A 20,207-nucleotide genomic window follows, 5' to 3' on the forward strand; every position below is an offset into this window, starting at 1 on the left:
CAAACCCGAAAAGGATAAAAGGTGGGAGGCTGATCGGAGCCCCAGCAGCCCTGGGCGAGAACGGAAAGCTGGACACAGCCAAAAGAGATGGTGCTGACAGCAGAAGTGAAACCCGAAGACCTGCGTGCTTCCACTGTAAAAAGGCAGGTCACCCCCTAGCTGACAGCTGGAAATTACGGGGAAAATCTGTAGGATTAATCAGGGCACACCAGACCAGTGCAAAAGGGGCCCTGATGGAAAGCACAGCAGAACAGGCTGTGGCTTTAACTGTAGCAATAAGACCCAATGAACAAACTGCTGTAGGTGTGGAAAAAATTATCAGGACTTTGTATCCCAAGGGAAAGTAACCCCATACCTCTCGTGTGAGGCAAGCAAGCCCATCGTCACACTCGGGGATACAGGGGCCACCACCGATCCCCTCTGCTGGGAAAAGGCATGACCTTTCCCCCAGAGAGTGCAGTGAACAGTATCGGAGGGCAATGTATGTCCATACCTTTATATCGGGTGCACTTGGAGTGCGACCTAATTTCGGGATCGGTGACCGTGGGGATTGTCCCTAGTTTGCCTGCGGATGGGGTCGACCTGCTCCTGGCTAATGATCTGGCAGGGGCGAAGGTGGTTGCTTCCCTAGTAGTTGTAGAGAGACTGAAAGAGGTCAGAGAGACAGAACAGTTGCAGGAGAAGGACCCCAGCATTTTCCCTGACTGTGTGGTGACTCCGTCAGTGGTCAAACAAGCTCCATCAGAGCAGGCTGAACTGGCACTGCAGACAGATGACTCTACAGATGTCTGCTTGTCTGAAACCTTCTTTGGGAGGTTAGAGGACCCAAAGACTGGGTTAAATAGATCTTCCCTAGTTAAGGCTCAGCAAGCCGAACCAGTATTAAAGAAGTTAGCACAGACTGCCCAAATTGAAACTGAAGCAGAGAGTCCCTGAGTGCTACTATTTAAAGAATGAGATGATGAGAAAGTGGAGACCTCCTCACAGACCTGTGGACAAAGAGTGCCGCCAAGGTACAGTCAAGAAATATCAAGAATGGCCTACGTGCTTCCAAAGGCTGGACATGTCAGTGTGTGAAAAACCAAAGCCTGCATAAGACGGCATTTTGACTGACCAAAACTCCACAAAGATGTGGTTGAATTCTGTTAAACTTGCCACACATGCCAGGCTGTGGAGAAGCCCCAACCTGCAGTAAAACTTGCACCCCAAATTCCCATACCGACTTTTGGGGAACCCTCCAGCAGAATTGTGGTGGATTGAGTGGGACCCCTGCTGAAAACAAAAGGGAACAGACAAGCATAGGTCTGACAGACAGTTAGGGAGGAAGGGGACGAAAAGGACAGCGGGGACAGGTTAAAGGAGGGCCGGGAAGCTTCCCAAATGGAACCCCCTACTGTCCGGTTAGCCAACCCTGAAATGTTGGAAAAATTAGACCCCACTCCCTCCTATGTAAATGCAGGCCAAAGAAGCAACCTACCAAGGCTGCTAACAGCACTTATGGAAACCTGCCAGTACAAGGGAAGTTCCCAAAAAGGCAAACCAACAGTGAGAGCGATGCCTCACATCGAAGTGCCACAGGGGAGTGCAGCGAGTAGGAATGTCCCAGAGGACATGGGGGCAATTCACGAAGAGACCCTCCTCACAGTAAAGGGAAAAAGGAAACAAAAATGCCCTAAAGTAAACAACACTTGCGTGACTCACCTGAAAACTAAAAGTGAGGTCAGGGTGGATCTACTCACTGAAGAACCCAGTGATCAGGGCCCAAACCCAAAGCTAAACAAATCCAACAATTTAAATTCTGAATTCAGCAAGATCAAGGGCCCAGGGGAAATTTCAGATACCTCACGGGGCTTAAAACCAATTTATTACCCACTACCACTATAGGGAGAAAAATAGTCAAGGTATTGGAACCTGAATGGTTAAAATCACGTATTGCAAAAACAGCAGTTGAGGGGTTAGAGCTTGTATATATGGGAGAACTGGCCCTAAACAATGGAAATTTACAGACCCAAAGCTTTACCATCAACCCCATGTTTATTGAGTTGCACATCTCCACAGTATTACAAATTGACACTAGAGAAACCCAAACCCTATTTGACAACGTGACCATCCCAGACAAAACTCCAAAAAATTAAATCAGCATTGCTGTTGCAGAGAAAAACCAGCTGCAACAATTCTAAGATTAATGAGCGAATTTGGGGAGTGAGTAAGAATGAATATGTATTTTCCTCTTTTTCTTATCTACCCCTTTAATGAAATGCTCCCATCGTCGCATTTCATTCTGCCTGGTATGGAGGTGTCAGGAAAACCCTATATGCCAAATGGGACATATTAAGTTAATCGGTTGGAAACTTACCTTAGACTTTTAATGGAAAAAACCCTACAGGTAACTTTTTAAAAACTAGCAGCCAGGATGGTCACTGCCATTTACATCTGAAATATCAGGAGATTGGACTAGAGACAAAAAGTCCAACAAGAAGCCCAGCCAGGACAATGGCTTGCTCTAAGTGATTGAATTGCCTAGAATGACTTCATTAGCATGACAGTCAAGGCCTTCACCACCCACTGACTTTGAAACAGACAACCCCCTCCAAGTGTGAATGGACACCCTGGGGCATGTAGAACCTTGAATTTCATTAGAAGATTCCAGAAAAACCTCATTAGAAACAAGAATTAAGAATCATGTGACCGCCTGTTCATCTCTGAAGCAAGTTTTGTTACACAGAAAAGCACTGAGCATACAGTAGCACAGAAGGCTGCTGTCCCATCTCTCTCTCTTCTTTCTCTCTCTCCCCAGAAAACATCAAGTGAAAACTGTCTATGACTGGAGGACCCAGCAAGCCTACAGACTGCTACAGCCAGCGACAAGGCAAAGAGAGCCAACTACAATTCTGCCTTCAAACAACCCTGAGCAAAGCAGGCCAATCAAAGTGCACTCTGACCAACAAGGACTCCAGCGAGGACTACTAGATTTACAGACTTGTATTTAAGTTCCATTTATCTGGACTTTAATCCAGCCACTAAATCTATTTTCCCTCCTGTAATCTATTTGTATGCGAGAGATTCTCATGTCAATGTGTGCGCGAATGTGAAGCGCATTTTTAGTATTTTTAAATCGGGTTACAGTGTTTAGTATAATAAACTTACCTCTTTCTTGTTTGAACTCAAGAAAACCTGTCCGATTGGTTCTTCCGCAATCACAGTAAAGGAAAAAGGTAAAGCACTCATGGAGTTGGTAAGCACAACCACTGTTCAAAAGGAATAAACCCTGTTGCGGTCAAATAAGAGGAAGGGGCAAGAGGGGTGCCTGAGACCCCCTCCTCACCTGGCCGTAGCACTTGCCCTCAGATTTGGAGAGAGATAATTTTTCTGATAGAATGAGAAGTAAATAATATCAGGTAACTTTAAAAATGTTAGGAAATATTACACAAAACAGCAAAAAAAATATTGTTTCTTTAACCATGCTGCTTATTAGGATGGTCAAGCTTCGTTGCAGTTTTGCTCCCGACAACACTATCGTTCAAATTGGAGGGGGCAGCTACTGGGGGTGTCAGATATCCCCACCAGTTCCTGCTAGACCTGAAACTTCTCACTGATGGGAAGTAATCCAACCTGATGCCCTTTTCACTGTACTCTGAACCTTTACATCACTTTACTTGTTTTGTTTCTTTAAATGCTAGCCTTAAGCATGATATACAATACAGACTATGATACAGCTAGGCATATGATGCAATAAATCTCATTATTTACGCAGTGAAGATTTGTGTCACAGCTTCTTTTTTCTTTCTTTTGGGCCTCCTTATCTCGAGAGACAATGGATACGCGCCTGGAGGTGGTCAGTGGTTTGTGAAGCAGCGCCTGGAGTGGCTATAAAGGCCAATTCTGGAGTGACAGGCTCTTCCACAGGTGCTGCAGAGAAATTTGTTTGTTGGGGCTGTTGCACAGTTGGCTCTCCCCTTGCGCCTCTGTCTTTTTTCCTGCCAACTACTAAGTCTCTTCGACTCGCCACAATTTAGCCCTGTCTTTATGGCTGCCCGCCAGCTCTGGCGAATGCTGGCAACTGACTCCCACGACTTGTGATCAATGTCACACGATTTCATGTCGCGTTTGCAGACGTCTTTATAACGGAGACATGGACGGCCGGTGGGTCTGATACCAGTGGCGAGCTCGCTGTACAATGTGTCTTTGGGGATCCTGCCATCTTCCATGCGGCTCACATGGCCAAGCCATCTCAAGCGCCGCTGACTCAGTAGTGTGTATAAGCTGGGGGTGTTGGCCGCTTCAAGGACTTCTGTGTTGGAGATATAGTCCTGCCACCTGATGCCAAGTATTCTCCGAAGGCAGCGAAGATGGAATGAATTGAGACGTCGCTCTTGGCTGGCATACGTTGTCCAGGCCTCGCTGCCGTAGAGCAAGGTACTGAGGACACAGGCCTGATACACTCGGACTTTTGTGTTCCGTGTCAGTGCGCCATTTTCCCACACTCTCTTGGCCAGTCTGGACATAGCAGTGGAAGCCTTACCCATGCGCTTGTTGATTTCTGCATCTAGAGACAGGTTACTGGTGATAGTTGAGCCTAGGTAGGTGAACTCTTGAACCACTTCCAGAGCGTGGTCGCCAATATTGATGGATGGAGCATTTCTGACATCCTGCCCCATGATGTTCGTTTTCTTGAGGCTGATGGTTAGGCCAAATTCATTGCAGGCAGACGCAAACCTGTCAATGAGACTCTGCAGGCATTCTTCAGTGTGAGATGTTAAAGCAGCATCGTCAGCAAAGAGGAGTTCTCTGATGAGGACTTTCCGTACTTTGGACTTCGCTCTTAGACGGGCAAGGTTGAACAACCTGCCCCCTGATCTTGTGTGGAGGAAAATACCTTCTTCAGAGGATTTGAACGCATGTGAAAGCAGCAGGGAGAAGAAAATCCCAAAAAGTGTGGGTGCGAGAACACAGCCCTGTTTCACACCACTCAGGATAGGAAAGGGCTCTGATGAGGAGCCGCCATGTTGAATTGTGCCTTTCATATTGTCATGGAATGAGGTGATGATACTTAGTAGCTTTGGTGGACATCCGATCTTTTCTAGTAGTCTGAAGAGACCACGTCTGCTGACGAGGTCAAAGGCTTTGGTGAGATCAATGAAAGCAATGTAGAGGGGCATCTGTTGTTCACGGCATTTCTCCTGTATCTGACGAAGGGAGAACAGCATGTCAATAGTCGATCTCTCTGCACGAAAGCCACACTGTGCCTCAGGGTAGACGCGCTCGGCCAGCTTCTGGAGCCTGTTCAGAGCGACTCGAGCAAAGACTTTCCCCACTATGCTGAGCAGGGAGATTCCACGGTAGTTGTTGCAGTCACCGCGGTCACCTTTGTTTTTATAGAGGGTGATGATGTTGGCATCGCGCATGTCCTGGGGTACTGCTCCCTCGTCCCAGCACAGGCATAGCAGTTCATGTAGTGCTGAGAGTATAGCAGGCTTGGCACTCTTGATTATTTCAGGGGTAATGCTGTCCTTCCCAGGGGCTTTTCCGCTGGCTAGGGAATCAATGGCATCACTGAGTTCCGACTTGGTTGGCTGTATGTCCAGCTCATCCATGACTGGTAGAGGCTGGGCTGTATTGAGGGCAGTCTCAGTGACAGCATTCTCCCTGGAGTACAGTTCTAGGTAGTGCTCAACCCAGCGGTCCATCTGTTTGCGTTGGTCAGTGATTATGTCCCCCGATTTAGATTTGAGGGGGGTGATCTTCTTGATGGTTGGCCCAAGAGCTCTCTTCATGCCATCATACATTCCTCTGATGTTTCCGGTGTCTGAGGCCAGCTGAATATGACTGCATAGGTGTTGCCAGTAGTCGTTTGCGCAACGCCTAGCTGTTCTTTGTGCAGTACTTCTGGCTGCTTTAAGTGCTGCGGATGTTAAATCGCTGGGGGCTTTCTTGTAGTTCAACAGTGCAATGCGCTTAGCGGCTATGACAGGTTCCAGCTCTTCATTATGAGATTGAAACCAGTCTGCATTTCTCTTCGCACTTTTGCCGTAGGTGGTCAAAGCTGACTCATAGATGGCGTCTCTGATGTGGGCCCACTTGGTCTCAGCATCCCCTGTGGGAGTGTTTTGAAGGGCTGTTACAAGTGAATTTAGAAATTTTTGTAACAGCTGTGGGTGAGAAATTCTGCTCGTGTTGATGCGCGGGTGGCCCTTCTGCTTGGAATGATGCAACTTCTTTGGTCTGAGTCTAACCTTGCTGCACACCAGGGAGTGGTCGGTGTCGCAGTCCGCACTGTGGAAGCTGCGTGTGATTTGAACACTGTTTAAGGCGGCTCGCCTTGTGACAATGAGGTCTAGCTGGTGCCAACGACGTGATCTTGGGTGCCTCCATGAAACCTGGTGACAGGGTAACTGGTCACAGCTACCAGTTATAGAATCACTGAAAAAAGTGCAAAACAAATTTACAACGATGATACCAGAACTAAGAGGGTACAGCTATCAGGAAAGACTGAACAGGCTGGGGCTTTTTTCTCTAGAAAAGACTGAGGAATGGCTTGTTTTTTCTAAATTAAAAGGTTCGATAGAGTAGATGTAGAGAAGATGATAAATACGATGGTCATGCAGGTCCCCACCTGTCAAGAATGAGGCACATTAATTTCGCCACATGAACATTAAATTTCAAATTGTTGCTGGGAAGAAGAGAAGGCCTGTTACAAAGACTGCCAGACCTTGGCTGGAAAAAAACATTTACATACTAACAAACATTGAAGATAGGGAAGCACATTCCATTCCCTGCAAAGATGATACAATACACAGAGTCGAGACATGGTCAGCCCAGTTAGTCACAAGACTAACCTTCTTGGCAACCTGGGGGTTTCTGAATTGTATCGTTTGAACTGAGAGCCTGCAGACAGCAGAATGCTCCTGGACTGAAGACGACCTCCTGTCTGTCTGCTCCCATCCCTTTCTCACAGAACTCCAAAACCTACCGAAGACACAAGAACCCCAAGAGAGAAAAGTCTTCCACAGTGAACAAGGTTCAAGAATAATACTGGGCCCCAACGAAAAGTAAAAGCTACCTACAATCAAGGACTTCATAGCAACCTCGAAGCACAGTAATAAAAACCCTCTTCAGAGATTGCCTCAAACTTTTCCCATTTTATTTTTCTTCTGCTCTTTTCTGTCTCTATTTGCACGTGTATCACGTATGCATGCTAGCTTGGGCTCGTCGTGTATCCGCAGGCGTTAACCGAATAAGAGTTCAAATAAAAATTTTAATAAATTTCAAACTTTCTTCTTTAAACTTGAGAAAACCTGTGTGTGTTAGTTTCTATGCCTTATAATTAGAAAGCAGTAAACAAGGATTCACCAAGGGGGAGCTGAAACATGGGGTGTTTAAATTTAAACCCTGTTACAGTAAGACCAGGTGAAGGCTGAAAGGGAACCCTAAACCTCTTTCTCACCTTGTCGGACAACGATAGTCACTAATAAATCCAATAAGGAACTCAGGAGAAACTTTTTTACTCAGAGAATGGTGAGAATATAGAACTTATTACCCCATGGAATGGCTGAGGTGAATAGCATAGATGCATTTAAGGGGAAGCTAGATAAGTACATGAGAAAGGAATAGAAGGATGTGTTGTTAGGGCAAGACGAAGTTAGGTGGAATAATGCTTCTGTAGGGCATAGACCTGTTGGGCCAAATGAACAATTTCTGTGCTTTAAATTTTATGTAATCAATTGCTGCATTTCCCACTTGCATGCACGGTGCATGATGTTTCTGTATGAAACTAAACTGTTCTGTAGTGCTGGGTACTTCCATGGATATTTCCACTATTCAAAGCAATGGAATTAAGCATTCGTGCCAGTCCCATCCCACACAGGAAAAGATGTGTTGTTACTGCCCTCTGGTTCTTCTTTTGGCTGTCTATGGGACCACACTCTCTATTTGATGTTATGAAAATCTCATTAGCACCTTTAGTAACACGTTTTTATTTTGCCAAACTAATATTGCTACAACTACAAACTGCTGTTTCATAGTCTGCCACACATGCTTTCAAGCTGCTATGCAGAAGAGGTTTGAAGTTCTAGTGAATTGCTAATTATGGCTCTCCCTTCTCCCTGGCTTGGTTGTGGTACTGCCTTACCGTGCTGATCCCTGCACCAGAATAGATCACTGGGTATTGTGCTTCCTGAATAGCTGCCGCCAGCAGGTTAATTTTTCTCTTTAGCTCTTCAGGTTCATCTATAACCTAACGAGGAAAAAAAAATCAATCAGAGATCTCACAGCATATAGTAAACATTTAATACGCTGCACTAGCATTTTAAAGAATGGTGTTGTACAAATTGTTAAAAAGAACAAACCTTGCATTTATATACTATTCATGGCCTCAGGACATCTCAAACTGTTTCAAAGCCATAAAATCATTTCTGAAATGTGGTCACTTCTGTTATTTAGGCAAACCCACCAGCCAATTTCAGCACTGCAAGATCCCACAAACAGCAGATGAGATAAATGACCAGTTAATCTGTTTCAGTGGTGATTGAGGACATATGTTTGATCTGATTCAGGGTCCCAGCAGACTGGAAAACCACTAATGTGACGCCCCCTTTTCAAGAAGGGAGATGGACAAAAAGCAGGAAAATATAGGCCAGTCAGCCTAACATCAGTCATTCGGAAAATGCTAGAGTCCATTATTAAGGAAGAAATAGCAGGACAATTAGAAAAGCTTAACACAATCAAAGAGTCAACATGGTTTTGTGAAAGGGAAATCATGTTTGATAAATTTGCTAGAGCTCTTTGAGGATATAACAAGCAGAGTTAATAAAGGGGAACCGGTAGATGTAGTTTATTTGGATTTCCAGAAGGCATTTGATAAGGTGCCACATAAAAGATTATTGCACAAGATAAGAGCACATGGTATTGGGGATAATGTATTAGCATGGATTGAGGATTGGTTAACACACAGAAGACAGAGAGTTGGGATAATGGGTCTTTTTCAGGTTGGAATGACACAACTAGTGGAGTGCCACAAGGATCAGTCCTAGGGCCTCAATTATTTACTAACTATATTAATGACTTGGAGGAGGGGGCAGAGGGAAATAAATCCAAATTTGCTGACAATACAAAAATAGGTGGGAGGGCATGTTGTGATGAGGACATAAGGAATCTGCAAGGGGATATAGATAGATTGAGTGAGTTGGCAAAAACTTTGCAGATGGAGTTTAATGTAGGAAAGTATGAGGTCATGCACTTTGGTAGGAAGAATCAAAAGGCAGACTATTATTTAAATGGAGAGAGACTCCAAAAAAGTGCAGCACAGAGGGATCTGGGTGTTCTTGTGCATGAAACACAAAAAGTTAGCATGCAGGTGCAACAAGTAATTAAGACGACAAAAGAAATTTTGGCCTTTATTGCTTGGGGGTTGGAGTTTAAAAATAGGGAAGTCTTGTTACAACTGTACACGGTGTTGGTGAGGCCACACCTGGAGAAGTGTGTACAGTTTTGGTCCCCGTATTTAAGAAAGGAAATACTGGCATTGGAGGCTGTTCAAAAACAGATTCACTAGGCTGATTCCTGGGATGAAGGGGTTGACTTATCAAGAACGGCTAAACAGGTTAGGTCTTTATTCATCAGAGTTTAGAAGAACGAGGGGTGACCTTATTGAAACGTACAAGATTCTGAGGGGGCTTGACAGGGTAGATGTTGAGATGATGTTTCCACTAGTGGGGGAATCTCAAACTAGGGGACATAGTTACAGAATAAGGGGACACTCATTTAAAACGGAGATGCGAAGGAATTTCTTCTCTCAGAGGGTAGTCAATGTCTGGAATTCTTTACCCCAGACAGCTATGGAGGCTAGATCTGAAAGTATTTAGAGAGGAGGTAGATAGATTTTTGAAATATCGGGGAGTTGAGGGCTACGAGGAGCTGGCAAGAAAGAGGAGTTGAGGTGTGGGGCAGATCAGCCATGATCTTATTGAATGGCGGGGCAGACTTGAGGGGCCGAATGGCCTACTCCTGCTCCTATTTCTTATGTTCTTATGATTCAGAGGAAAGAGTGCTATCACTGAGCCAAGGCTGATATAATAGGCAGCCCAGTGAGTTTATTCATTATAGTGCTTTACTAGAGCAATAGAAGTTAGATGGTTATATGCAATTTCTTTACACATTGAGTTTCCAATAATGAACAAAGCATCAAGGAAATGAGAGCAGAGTCCAGTGCTTTCCCGAGGAAAAAGACAAACACCTACACTTCTGAATGCCTCCTAATGCTGGTTTACAAATTGGCATAAGCCAAAGAACAGTGTAGTCACGCTAAGATGTCAACTGTGGCTCAGTTTACAGCTCTCTCACCCAAGTCAAAAGATCATGGTAACACTCTAGGTACCTGAGGACATAATCTAGGTTGGCACCTCAGTGCTGCTCTGTCCAAGGTGTTGTCTTTCAGATGAGATGCTAAACTGAGACCCTGTCTGTTGTCTCAAGTAGATGTAAAAGATCCCATGGCATTACTTCGAAGAAGAGCAAGGGAGGTCTCTCCGGTGTCCTGGCCAATACTTATCCCTCAACCATCACTAAAGCAGATTATCTAGCCATTATCTCTTTGCTGCTTTGGGGACCTTGCAGAGTGCAAATTGACTGCCACGTTTCCTACATTACAACCGTGACTACATTTCAAAACCTATTAAGAGATCATGAAAGATGCTATAGAAATGCAAGTTCTTCTTATATCCAGTGGAAGAAAAGCAGGAATTGGTCATAACAGCAGTCCAGTACTACAAATCAGATCTTCGGGGAGTTTTTTTTAGTAACTGTTTCTCTGATTTAAACCACTATTGACTAAGCCTGTTACTGTATGTAACTGACAACTGACCAATAAGGAATCTCAGAAGTCAACTACATTGCACTGTATAAATTACTCACCTCTTCAAGTTTCCTCTTTCGTGCCTCACTCTTCTGCTTTCGCTTTTCCAACTCCTGCACTGTGTCAACACATGCTGCAAGCACAGTGAGGTCGTCCTTTGTTCGCAATTCTTCTGGTTTTTGTAGGATTTTGGAGATCTGTAAGAGATTAAGTTAAGGAGAGATTAGAAGAAATGGGCTATTAAAACATGGAACTCATTACCACCAGTTGCTATTAAATTATTAATAATTCAATTATTCAACCGCCTTGTAAGTGTAAATACTTGAAGAAAAATACTAAATTTTTTTTTAAAAAGAGATACAGCACTGAAACAGGCCCTTCGGCCCACCGAGTCTGCGTCGACCATCAACCACCCATTTATACTAATCCTATATTCCTACTACATCCCGAACTGTCCCTATATTTCCCGACCACCTACCTATACTAGGGGCAATTTCTAATGGCCAATTTACCTACCAACCTGCAAGTCTTTTGGCTGTGGGAGGAAACCCACGCAGACACAGGGAGAACTTGCAAACTCCACACAGGCAGTACCCAGAATTGAACCCGGGTCGCTGGAGCTGTGAGGCTGCGGTGCTAACCACTGCGCCAACAAATGTGCATACAGCAGGAAAATGGGACTTGAACAGATAACAACAGTATGGATCAAGTGGCAATTCTCCTACATTTTACAATCATTTACGGAGGGTGTTATTTTACCAACTTTAATTCCAACAGATAAATTCTTAATGTCAGCAAGCACAGTTCTTTATAGTCATGGTTAAAATGAATACTGCTAATTGTGTGAAAAAACACATGAAAAATCTCAATGTAAAAAATACATATTTGAATTTACTCCGTTAATTTAACATCACCTACCTAACAGGTATTTGAACTCCTGCAGCAATAAAATAAAGTACTTGCAAACTGCACTTGAGCCAACTCATTTTATCAATGCACCTACACAGTTCCCTAGCAATACTCTGTATAGATCACCTCAAATTCCTTCCACAACTACCAAATCTGTCATGTATTGTATAAGTCAAAATGTTCCCTCTGAGCACATTCCAAGTGTGTAAGCACTGATATTTTCCTTTGTGCAATTGCTTTAATGAATCACAAACATGTTTACAAACTTGCATATTTGTTAAAGCCAGCGCACAGATGAAGATTTCAGAAAGAAACTGGAATTTGATTTGTACTGCTGAGCTTTTTTTATCGTTCAAATTTCACAAGCCCACAATTACACTTTGCTAAAATCTTATTGATAACTATCCTTTCTGTCTTCACTATGCTCTTCCCTGTCCGTAGATAGTACAAATACAAATAATTTAATACATCAGGCTCTTAACTTTGCATTGAAGCTGAAAAAAATCTTTGTAATAATCTCCTGTGAAACATGGGACAATGCTCTTCTATAATAATGATACATCAATGGAATATACGGACATAGTAAAACAACAGTTCATTTAATAATATGCAATGGTGCAGCCATCACATGCTACTGAATATCACAGACGAGACTGCTGCAGAGTCAGCTGAAAGTTTAACCTTTGACAAAGTTAACAGAATGCCATTAATACCTCATTAAAAGGGCAATATGCTGTTTACTCATGGGTCAAACTTGACAGACTTTAAACACGTACTCATTGCACTAAAAGACTATACTTAGAGAAGCTTTCCAGTATTAACATTAATGCAGTTAATTGAATTTTGCGATGCATAGTATTTCTAACTAGGCACTTACCCTGGTTGTTTCCATCCTAATTATAGATGTGTTATCCAGCAAACTGGACTATTAAGTGACTCATGCCCACATAATACTGGATATGCTATCAACAACAACCCTCAGATACCATTTGTACGGAAACCAATTCGGTTTTACTTAGAAAAATGGTATTTTTACTACCACCAAGAATTTTCATGCTGAACTGGGGTGCTTAGCAGAGAATTGTACTACAAGTAGTGACTGTAAAGATTCACAAGATTAGTTGTGGGATTCAGTACCACACTAAATCTGTCACCATAACCTTTTAGACAGCACCAGCCACAGCCAGCCAAAGAGCACATATGAGAATGTAGCTATTCTTCCCACCACTGCAACACAATGTGAAATCTGATCGTAATAGCAATTGGCTTTTTTTTTCTTTTACTCAACATTTTTCTCCCCTCCTTTCCCTGAAGACACTGACTGTACACTGAAGTGCAAATCAATGGGTACCAGGCACCTTCCAGTGCATTGTCCAAGTAGCCATTGCTCACAGCAAGGAGGCATCACAGCTGAACCCTATTCTGTCCTCACAGGTCACCCACAAACACACAATTATAAAAGGTGCAATTAGGGACCCTGGCAGTTCCCCCCCCCATCTGTCATCCACAGCTCAGCCATTTACAGCACCCAATTCCCAGCCTACTAAGATCACTGCAGATGGGGAAAAAAAATCAAACCTGGATGTTCTAATCTGTACACTTCAGCTACTCATTCAATCGATTACAAAATCACTCAATCCTTAGCCAGTGAGGTCACACTACGCTACTTCTAGAAGCTGTGCCTGTGTGTTAATAGTTTTCCACAAATGAAAGAAAATACTGCACTTAATGTGACTTTCCTTGTGTGCAAAGACGTGGCATAGAACTGAAATGGACAGGATATTTATTAAAAACATGTTTTGCAAACATTTTCTTGTCTGCCATATATACAAAACAAATCATTTAGGAGTTGGATAATGAAATGGGGGGGGGGGGAAGAATCTAGGTTCTCTCTACATTGATATGTTAAGACTAATCAAATGGCCTCCCTCACCCATAATTATATTGCAAATTTGACAGGAACCACATCATTTGTGCATAACCAGTACAGCAAAAAAGATCCCCTATTTCCACAATAACAACTTTTCAATCTGATTATTTCTGAAATAACCCAATGGAGTGAAACACGAGCCCAGAACTGAACGATACCAAGGAGCAGGTCACAGGTTCAATCACTGGTGTGTCAAAATTAGTTGATAGAACCATAGCATAACTACAGCACAGAAGAAGGCCATTCAGCCCATTGTGTTCGTGCGGCCAAAAAAAACTAGTCACCCAATCTAATCCCACCTTCCAGCACTTGGTCCATAGCCTTGCAGGTTACAGCACTTCAGATGCATGTCCAAGTACCTTTTAAAAGAATTGAGGTATTTTTGCCTCCACCACCTTTCCTGGCAGTGAATTCCAGACACCCACCACCCTCTGGGTGAAAAGGTTTTTCCTCATGTCCCCTCTAATCCTTCTACTAATCACCTTAAATCTGTGCCCCCGGTAATTGACCTTTCCGCTAGGGGAAACAGGTCTTTCCTGTCTAATCTATTTAGGCCCCTCATAACCTTGTCTACCTCAATTAAGTCACCCCTCAGCCTCCTCTGTTCAAAGGAAAACAACTCTAGCCTATCCAAACTTTCCTCATAGCTGCACCTTTCAAGCCCTGGCAACATTCTTGTAAATCTCCTCTGTACTCCCTCCAGAACAATTATGCCCCTCCTGCAAAGCCATGACCAGAAGCATATGCAATACTCCAGCTGTGGCCTAACCAGCATTTTATACAGTTCCCGCATTACATCTGCTTTTGTATTCTATACCTCGGACAATAAAGGAAAGCGTTCCATATGCCTTCTTCACTACTCTATCTACCCGTCCGGCCACCTTCAAGGACCTGTGGGCATGCACTCCAAGGTCTCCCACTTCTTCTACCCCTCTCAATAGTCTCCCATTTGTTATGTATTCTCTTGCTTTGTTTTCCCTCCCCAAATATATTACCTCACACTTTTCTGGATTGAATTTCATTTGCCATTTTTCCACCCACTCAACCAAACCATTGATATCATTCTGGAGTCGACAACTATCCTCTTCACTGTCAACTACATAGCCAATTTATGCGTCATCAGCAAATTTCCCAATGTTAGGCCACAGCTGGAGCACTGTGTACAGTTCTGGTCACCACCACACTAGAGGAAGCTTGTGATTGCACTGGAGAGGGTGCAAAGGAGATTCACCAGGATGTTGCCTAAGCTGGAGCATTTCAGCTATGAAAGAGACTGAAAAGACTCGGGTTGTTTTCCTTGGAGCAGAGAAGGCTGAGGGGGGACATGATTGAGGTGTACAAGATTATGAGGGGTATTGATAGGTTAGATAGGAATAAACTTTTTCCCTTAGCGGAGGGGTCAAGAACCAGGGGGCATAGATTTAGGGTAAGGGGCAGGAGGTTTAGGGGGGGGATTTGAGGAAAAAGTTTTTCACCCAGAGGGTGGTTGGAATCTGGAAAGCACTGCCTGAAGAGGTGGTGGAGGCAGGAACCCTCACAACATTTAAAAAGTATTTAGATGAGCACTTGAAATGCCATAGCATACAAGGCTACAGGCCAAGTGCAGGAATATGGGATTAGAATAGTTGGGTGCTGGATGGTCGGCAGCCGGCACAGACATGATGGGCCGAAGGGCCTGTTTCTGTGCTGTATAACTCAATGACGCTATGACTCTATGCCTCCCACATTTAAGTCCAAATCATTTATACCACAAACAGCAAGGGACCCAACACTGAGCCCTGTGGAATGCCATTGGAAAGAGCTTTCCATTCACAAAAAGATCCATCGACTACGACCCTTTGTTTCCTGTCATTGAGCCAATTTTGGATCCAACCTGCCACATTCCCCTGTATCCCATGGGTTTTCATTTTACTGACCATTCTGCCATGTGGGACCTTGTTAGACCACATCCACAGCACTACCCTCATCAATCCTCCTGGTTTCTTCCTCAAAAAACTCAATTAAGTTAGTAAGACATGACCTTCCCTTAACAAATCCATGCTGACTATCCCTGATTAATCCATGCCTTTCTAAGTGGCAGTTTATCCTGTCCCTCAGAATTGATTCTAATAATTTACCCACCACTGAGGTCAGACTGACCAGCCTATAATTATTTGACCTATCCCTCGCACCCTTTTTAAACAATGGTACAATGTTCGCAGACCTCCTATCGTCTGGTACCTCGCCTGTATCTAGTGAGGATTTGAAGATGATCCTCAGAACATCCACTGTTTCCTCCCAGACTTCCTTTAACCTGGGATGCAATCCAGCTGACCCTGGTGATTTATCCACTTTCAAGGACGTCAGACCCTCTAATACTTCCTCTATCATGATGCTTATCGTATCTAACATTTCACACTCCTCTTTAACTACAATGTCTGCATCAACCCTCTCCTTTGCGAAGACAGAGGCAAAAAAACTCATTAAGAACCAGAAGGGCGGGGTGCTAAATGAGTACTTTGCATGAGTATTCACCAAAGAGAAGGACTTGGTGGATGATGAGCCTAGGGAAGGGAGTGCAGAGAGTCTCAGTCATCTCATTATCAAAAAGGAGGAGGTGTTGGGTGTCTTGCAAAGCATTAAGGTAGATAAGTCCCCAGGGCCTGATGGGATCTACCCTAGAATACTGAGGGAGGCAAGGGAGGAAATTGCTGGGGCCTTGACAGAAATCTTTGTATCCTCATTGGCTACAGATGAGGTCCCAGAGGACTGGAGAATAGCCAATGTTGTTCCTTTGTTTAAGAAGGGGGGCAAGGATAATCCAGGAAATTATAGGCCGGTGAGCCTTACGTCAGTGGTAGGGAAACTATTAGAGAGGATTATTCGGGACAAGATTTACTCTCATTTGGAAACAAAAGAACTTATTAGCGAGAGACAGCATGGTTTTGTGAAGGGGAGGTTGTGTCTTACTAATTTGATTGAGTTTTTTGAGGAAGTGACGAAGATGATTGATGAAGGAAGAGCAGTGGATGTTATCTATATGGACTTTAGTAAAGCCTTTGACAAGGCCCCGCATGGCAGACTGGTGCAAAAGGTGAAGTCACACGGTATCGGAGGTGAGCTGGCAAGATGGATACAGAACTGGCTCGGTCATCGAAGACAGAGGGTAACAGTGGATGGGTGTTTTTCTGAATGGAGGGATGTGACTAGTGGTGTTCCGCAGGGATCAGTGCTGGGACCTTTGCTGTTTGTAGTGTATATATATATATTGATTTGGAGGAAAATGTAGCTGGTCTGATTAGTAAGTTTGCGGATGACACAAAGGTTGGTGGAGTTGCGGATAATGATGAGGATTGTCAGAGGTTACAGCAGGATATAGATCAGTTGGAGACTTGGGCGGAGAAATGGCAGATGGAGTTTAATCCGGACAAATGTGAGGTAATGCATTTTGGAAGATCTAATGCAGGTGGGAAGTATACAGTAAATGGCAGAACCCTTAGGAGTATTGACAGGCAGAGAGATAGTTTAGTTTAGTTTAGTTTAGTTTAGAGATACAGCACTGAAACAGGCCCTTCGGCCCACCGAGTCTGTGCCGACCATCAACCACCCATTTATACTAATCCTACACTAATCCCACATTCCTACCACATCCCCACCTGTCCCTATATTTCCCTACCACCTACCTATACGAGGGGCAATTTATAATGGCCAATTAACCTATCAACCTGCAAGTCTTTGGCATGTGGGAGGAAACCGGAGCACCCGGAGGAAACCCACGCAGACACAGGGAGAACTTGCAAACTCCACACAGGCAGTACCCAGAATTGAACCCGGGTCGCTGGAGCTGTGAGGCTGCGGTGCTAACCACTGCGCCACTGTGCCGCCCATCTGGGCGTACAGGTCCACAGGTCACTGAAAGTGGCAACGCAGGTGGATAAGGTAGTCAAGAAGGCATATGGCATGCTTGCCTTCATCGGTCGGGGCATAGAGTATAAAAATTGGCAAGTCATGTTGCAGCTGTACAGAACCTTAGTTAGGCCACACTTAGAATATTGCGTGCAATTCTGGTTGCCACACTACCAGAAGGACATGGAGGCTTTGGAGAGGGTACAGAGGAGGTTTACCAGGATGTTGCCTCATCTAGAGGGCATTAGCTATGAGGAGAGGTTGGAAAAACTCGGATTGTTTTCACTGGAACGACAGAGGTGGAGGGGCGACATGATAGAGGTTTACAAAGTTATGAGCAGCATGGACAGAGTGGATAGTCAGAAGCTTTTTCCCAGGGTGGAAGAGTCAGTTACTAGGGGACATAGGTTTAAGGTGCGAGGGGCAAAGTTCAGAGGGGATGTGCGAGGCAAGTTTTTTTTACACAGAGGGTGGCGAGTGCCTGGAACATGCTGCCAGGGGAGGTGGTGGAAGCAGATACGATAGCGACGTTTAAGAGACATCTTGACAAATACATGAACAGGAAGGGAATAGAGGGATATGGGCCCCCGGAAGTACAGAAGGTGTTAGTTTAGACAGGCATCAAGATCGGCGCAGGCTTGGAGGGCCGAATGGCCTGTTCCTGTGCTGTACTGTTCTTTGTTCTTTGAAACAAAAACAAGAAATGCTGGAATCACTCAGCAGGTCTGGCAGCATCTGTGGAAAGAGAAGCAGAGTTAACGTTTCGGGTCAGTGACCCTTCTTCGGAACTGACAAATATTAGAAAAGTCACAGATTATAAACAAGTGAGGTGGGGGTTGGGCAAGAGATAACAAAGGAGAAGGTGCAGATTGGACCAGGCCACATAGCTGACCAAAAGGTCACAGAGCAAAGGCAAACAATATGTTAATGGTGTTTTGAAAGACAAAGCATTAGTACAGATTAGGTGTGAATATACTGAATATAGAACATCAGCAAGTGCAAACCTGAAGAAAAACAACCTGAAAAAAACAGTGGCTAAGCAAACTGAACAAACTAAGATGAAATGAAATAAATGCAAAAAATTTTTGTTCTTTGAACCCTGCCTACATCTTCTGCATCCACGCACAAGTTCCCTTGTGCATCTATGATAGGCCCTGCCCTTTCCTTAGTTATCCTCTTGCTCGTAATGTACTGATACTAATGTTCTGGTTTTCCTTGATTTTACCTGCCAATAATTTTTCATGCCCTCTCTTTGCTTTTATAATTTCCTTTTTTACTTCACCCCTGCACTTTCTATACTCCTCCAGGCTTTATAAAGTAAGAAGTTTTTTGTGATCATCATAAGCTTTCTTTTTCTGCTTTGACTTACCCTGTAAGCTTCTGATAACCAGGGATTCTAGATTTGGCAGCACCACCCTTTATCTTTGTGTGGACATGCCTATACTGTACCTGTAGTATTTAACTTTTGAATGCCTCCCACTGGTTTGCCACTGATTTTCCTTCAAGTAGCTGTGTCCAGTCCACTTTCACCAGGTCACCTCAGTTTTATAAAATTTGCCTTCCCCCAATTTAGAACTGACTCCTGTTTTTCCTTGTCCTTGGTTATGCTAAAACTAAACTGTATCTCAGCTGGGGCAACAGAAAAAGGGGCTAGAATTGGCTTCAACACACCTCGATTAACGAAAAAAAAAGGTTTGGGAGAAAGAACGTGGAGAGGAATTAAAATCGCCCAGCCTTCCCAGCTGTGATCCCTATCCTTGCTGGAATAGCACACGGGGAGGGGAGCCTGATTGTGGGATTCATTGACAAGGGAAGGTGCTCACTGGCGGGGGATGAAGGGGGAAAGAGAGAGAGAGAAAGAGCCTGGAAATCCCCCAATCCCACCCACCCAGTAACAGTCAGAATCAAGGGACGAGGTTGAGAGCTGAGTCCCTGCAAGGGAGCGGAGGGCTACCCTGTAACACTGTGGCGGATGGAGGGGCCCGAACCCGGGCCCTCCCCAGGGTGAAGCCGCCCTCCGCTACTTGAACGGACACCAAGCAGATGAACCGCCGGAACCTGACCAGTTTGATCCTGGCCCTCTGCTCCTCCACCACTCGCTTCTGCCGCCGATCAGCCGCTTTGCGAACGTCCCGCTGAGACACGCCGGCCATGGCCGGGGGAGGCGCAGGCGGCCAGTCGTTGTACCGACCCGGCCCTTTAAACAGGGAGAGGGAGCGTGACGGAGAGAGTGGCCCCCGAGCCTGGCCAAGGAGCGCTCGCGCTACACAGCGGCCCCCTCAGGCCAGAGTCAAAACAGCGCTCACTGTTGCAGCAAGATATACAGCACTAATCCTCTTAAAGGGGAGAGCGATCACTGGGTCCCACAAACTCTTATCTGTCGTATCTGTCAGCAAAACTTAATCATTGGACATAATATTTTGGATTTCAACATTACTTATTACCCCCTAGGGTTGGTAGCTACTTTTGCTATTCTTGACTGGCAATATTCTTAACCTAATATCAGTTATTGACTTTTAAAGGTTCAGGTGCAATAAACAATTATAAAAATATGCATGCCTTTTTTACATGTAAAAATGTTTTGCACATTTTGATTCTGCTCAAACACTCAAATAAGAAAGGAGATGAGTAGCA

At 44.4% G+C, this 20,207-nt stretch overlaps 1 protein-coding gene across 3 annotated transcripts in view; it reads right to left on the reverse strand.

The window, feature by feature from the left end:
- sirt7 (sirtuin 7) overlaps positions 1 to 19,817 on the reverse strand; it is a 48,854-nt gene extending 29,037 nt beyond the window's left edge. The window contains exons 1-3 of one of the 3 annotated variants that reach the window (XR_010977574.1): positions 19,637 to 19,817; positions 10,909 to 11,046; positions 8,129 to 8,233 (exon numbers count right to left, since the gene is read on the reverse strand). Coding sequence is in view for 2 of the 3 variants with exons in the window: in XM_068058283.1 (XP_067914384.1) it covers positions 8,129 to 8,233; positions 10,909 to 11,046; positions 19,637 to 19,726 (333 nt within the window). In the remaining variant the exon portion in view is untranslated. Of the gene's footprint in view, positions 1 to 8,128; positions 8,234 to 10,908; positions 11,047 to 12,635; positions 13,431 to 19,636 lie in introns of those variants that run through there. The other 2 variants (XM_068058283.1, XM_068058282.1) reach the window with 2 other exon arrangements.
- Positions 19,818 to 20,207: the final 390 nt, after the last annotated feature.

Source organism: Heterodontus francisci, chromosome 26 (genome assembly GCF_036365525.1).
Source record: "Heterodontus francisci isolate sHetFra1 chromosome 26, sHetFra1.hap1, whole genome shotgun sequence".
NCBI classification, from domain to species: domain Eukaryota; kingdom Metazoa; phylum Chordata; class Chondrichthyes; order Heterodontiformes; family Heterodontidae; genus Heterodontus; species Heterodontus francisci.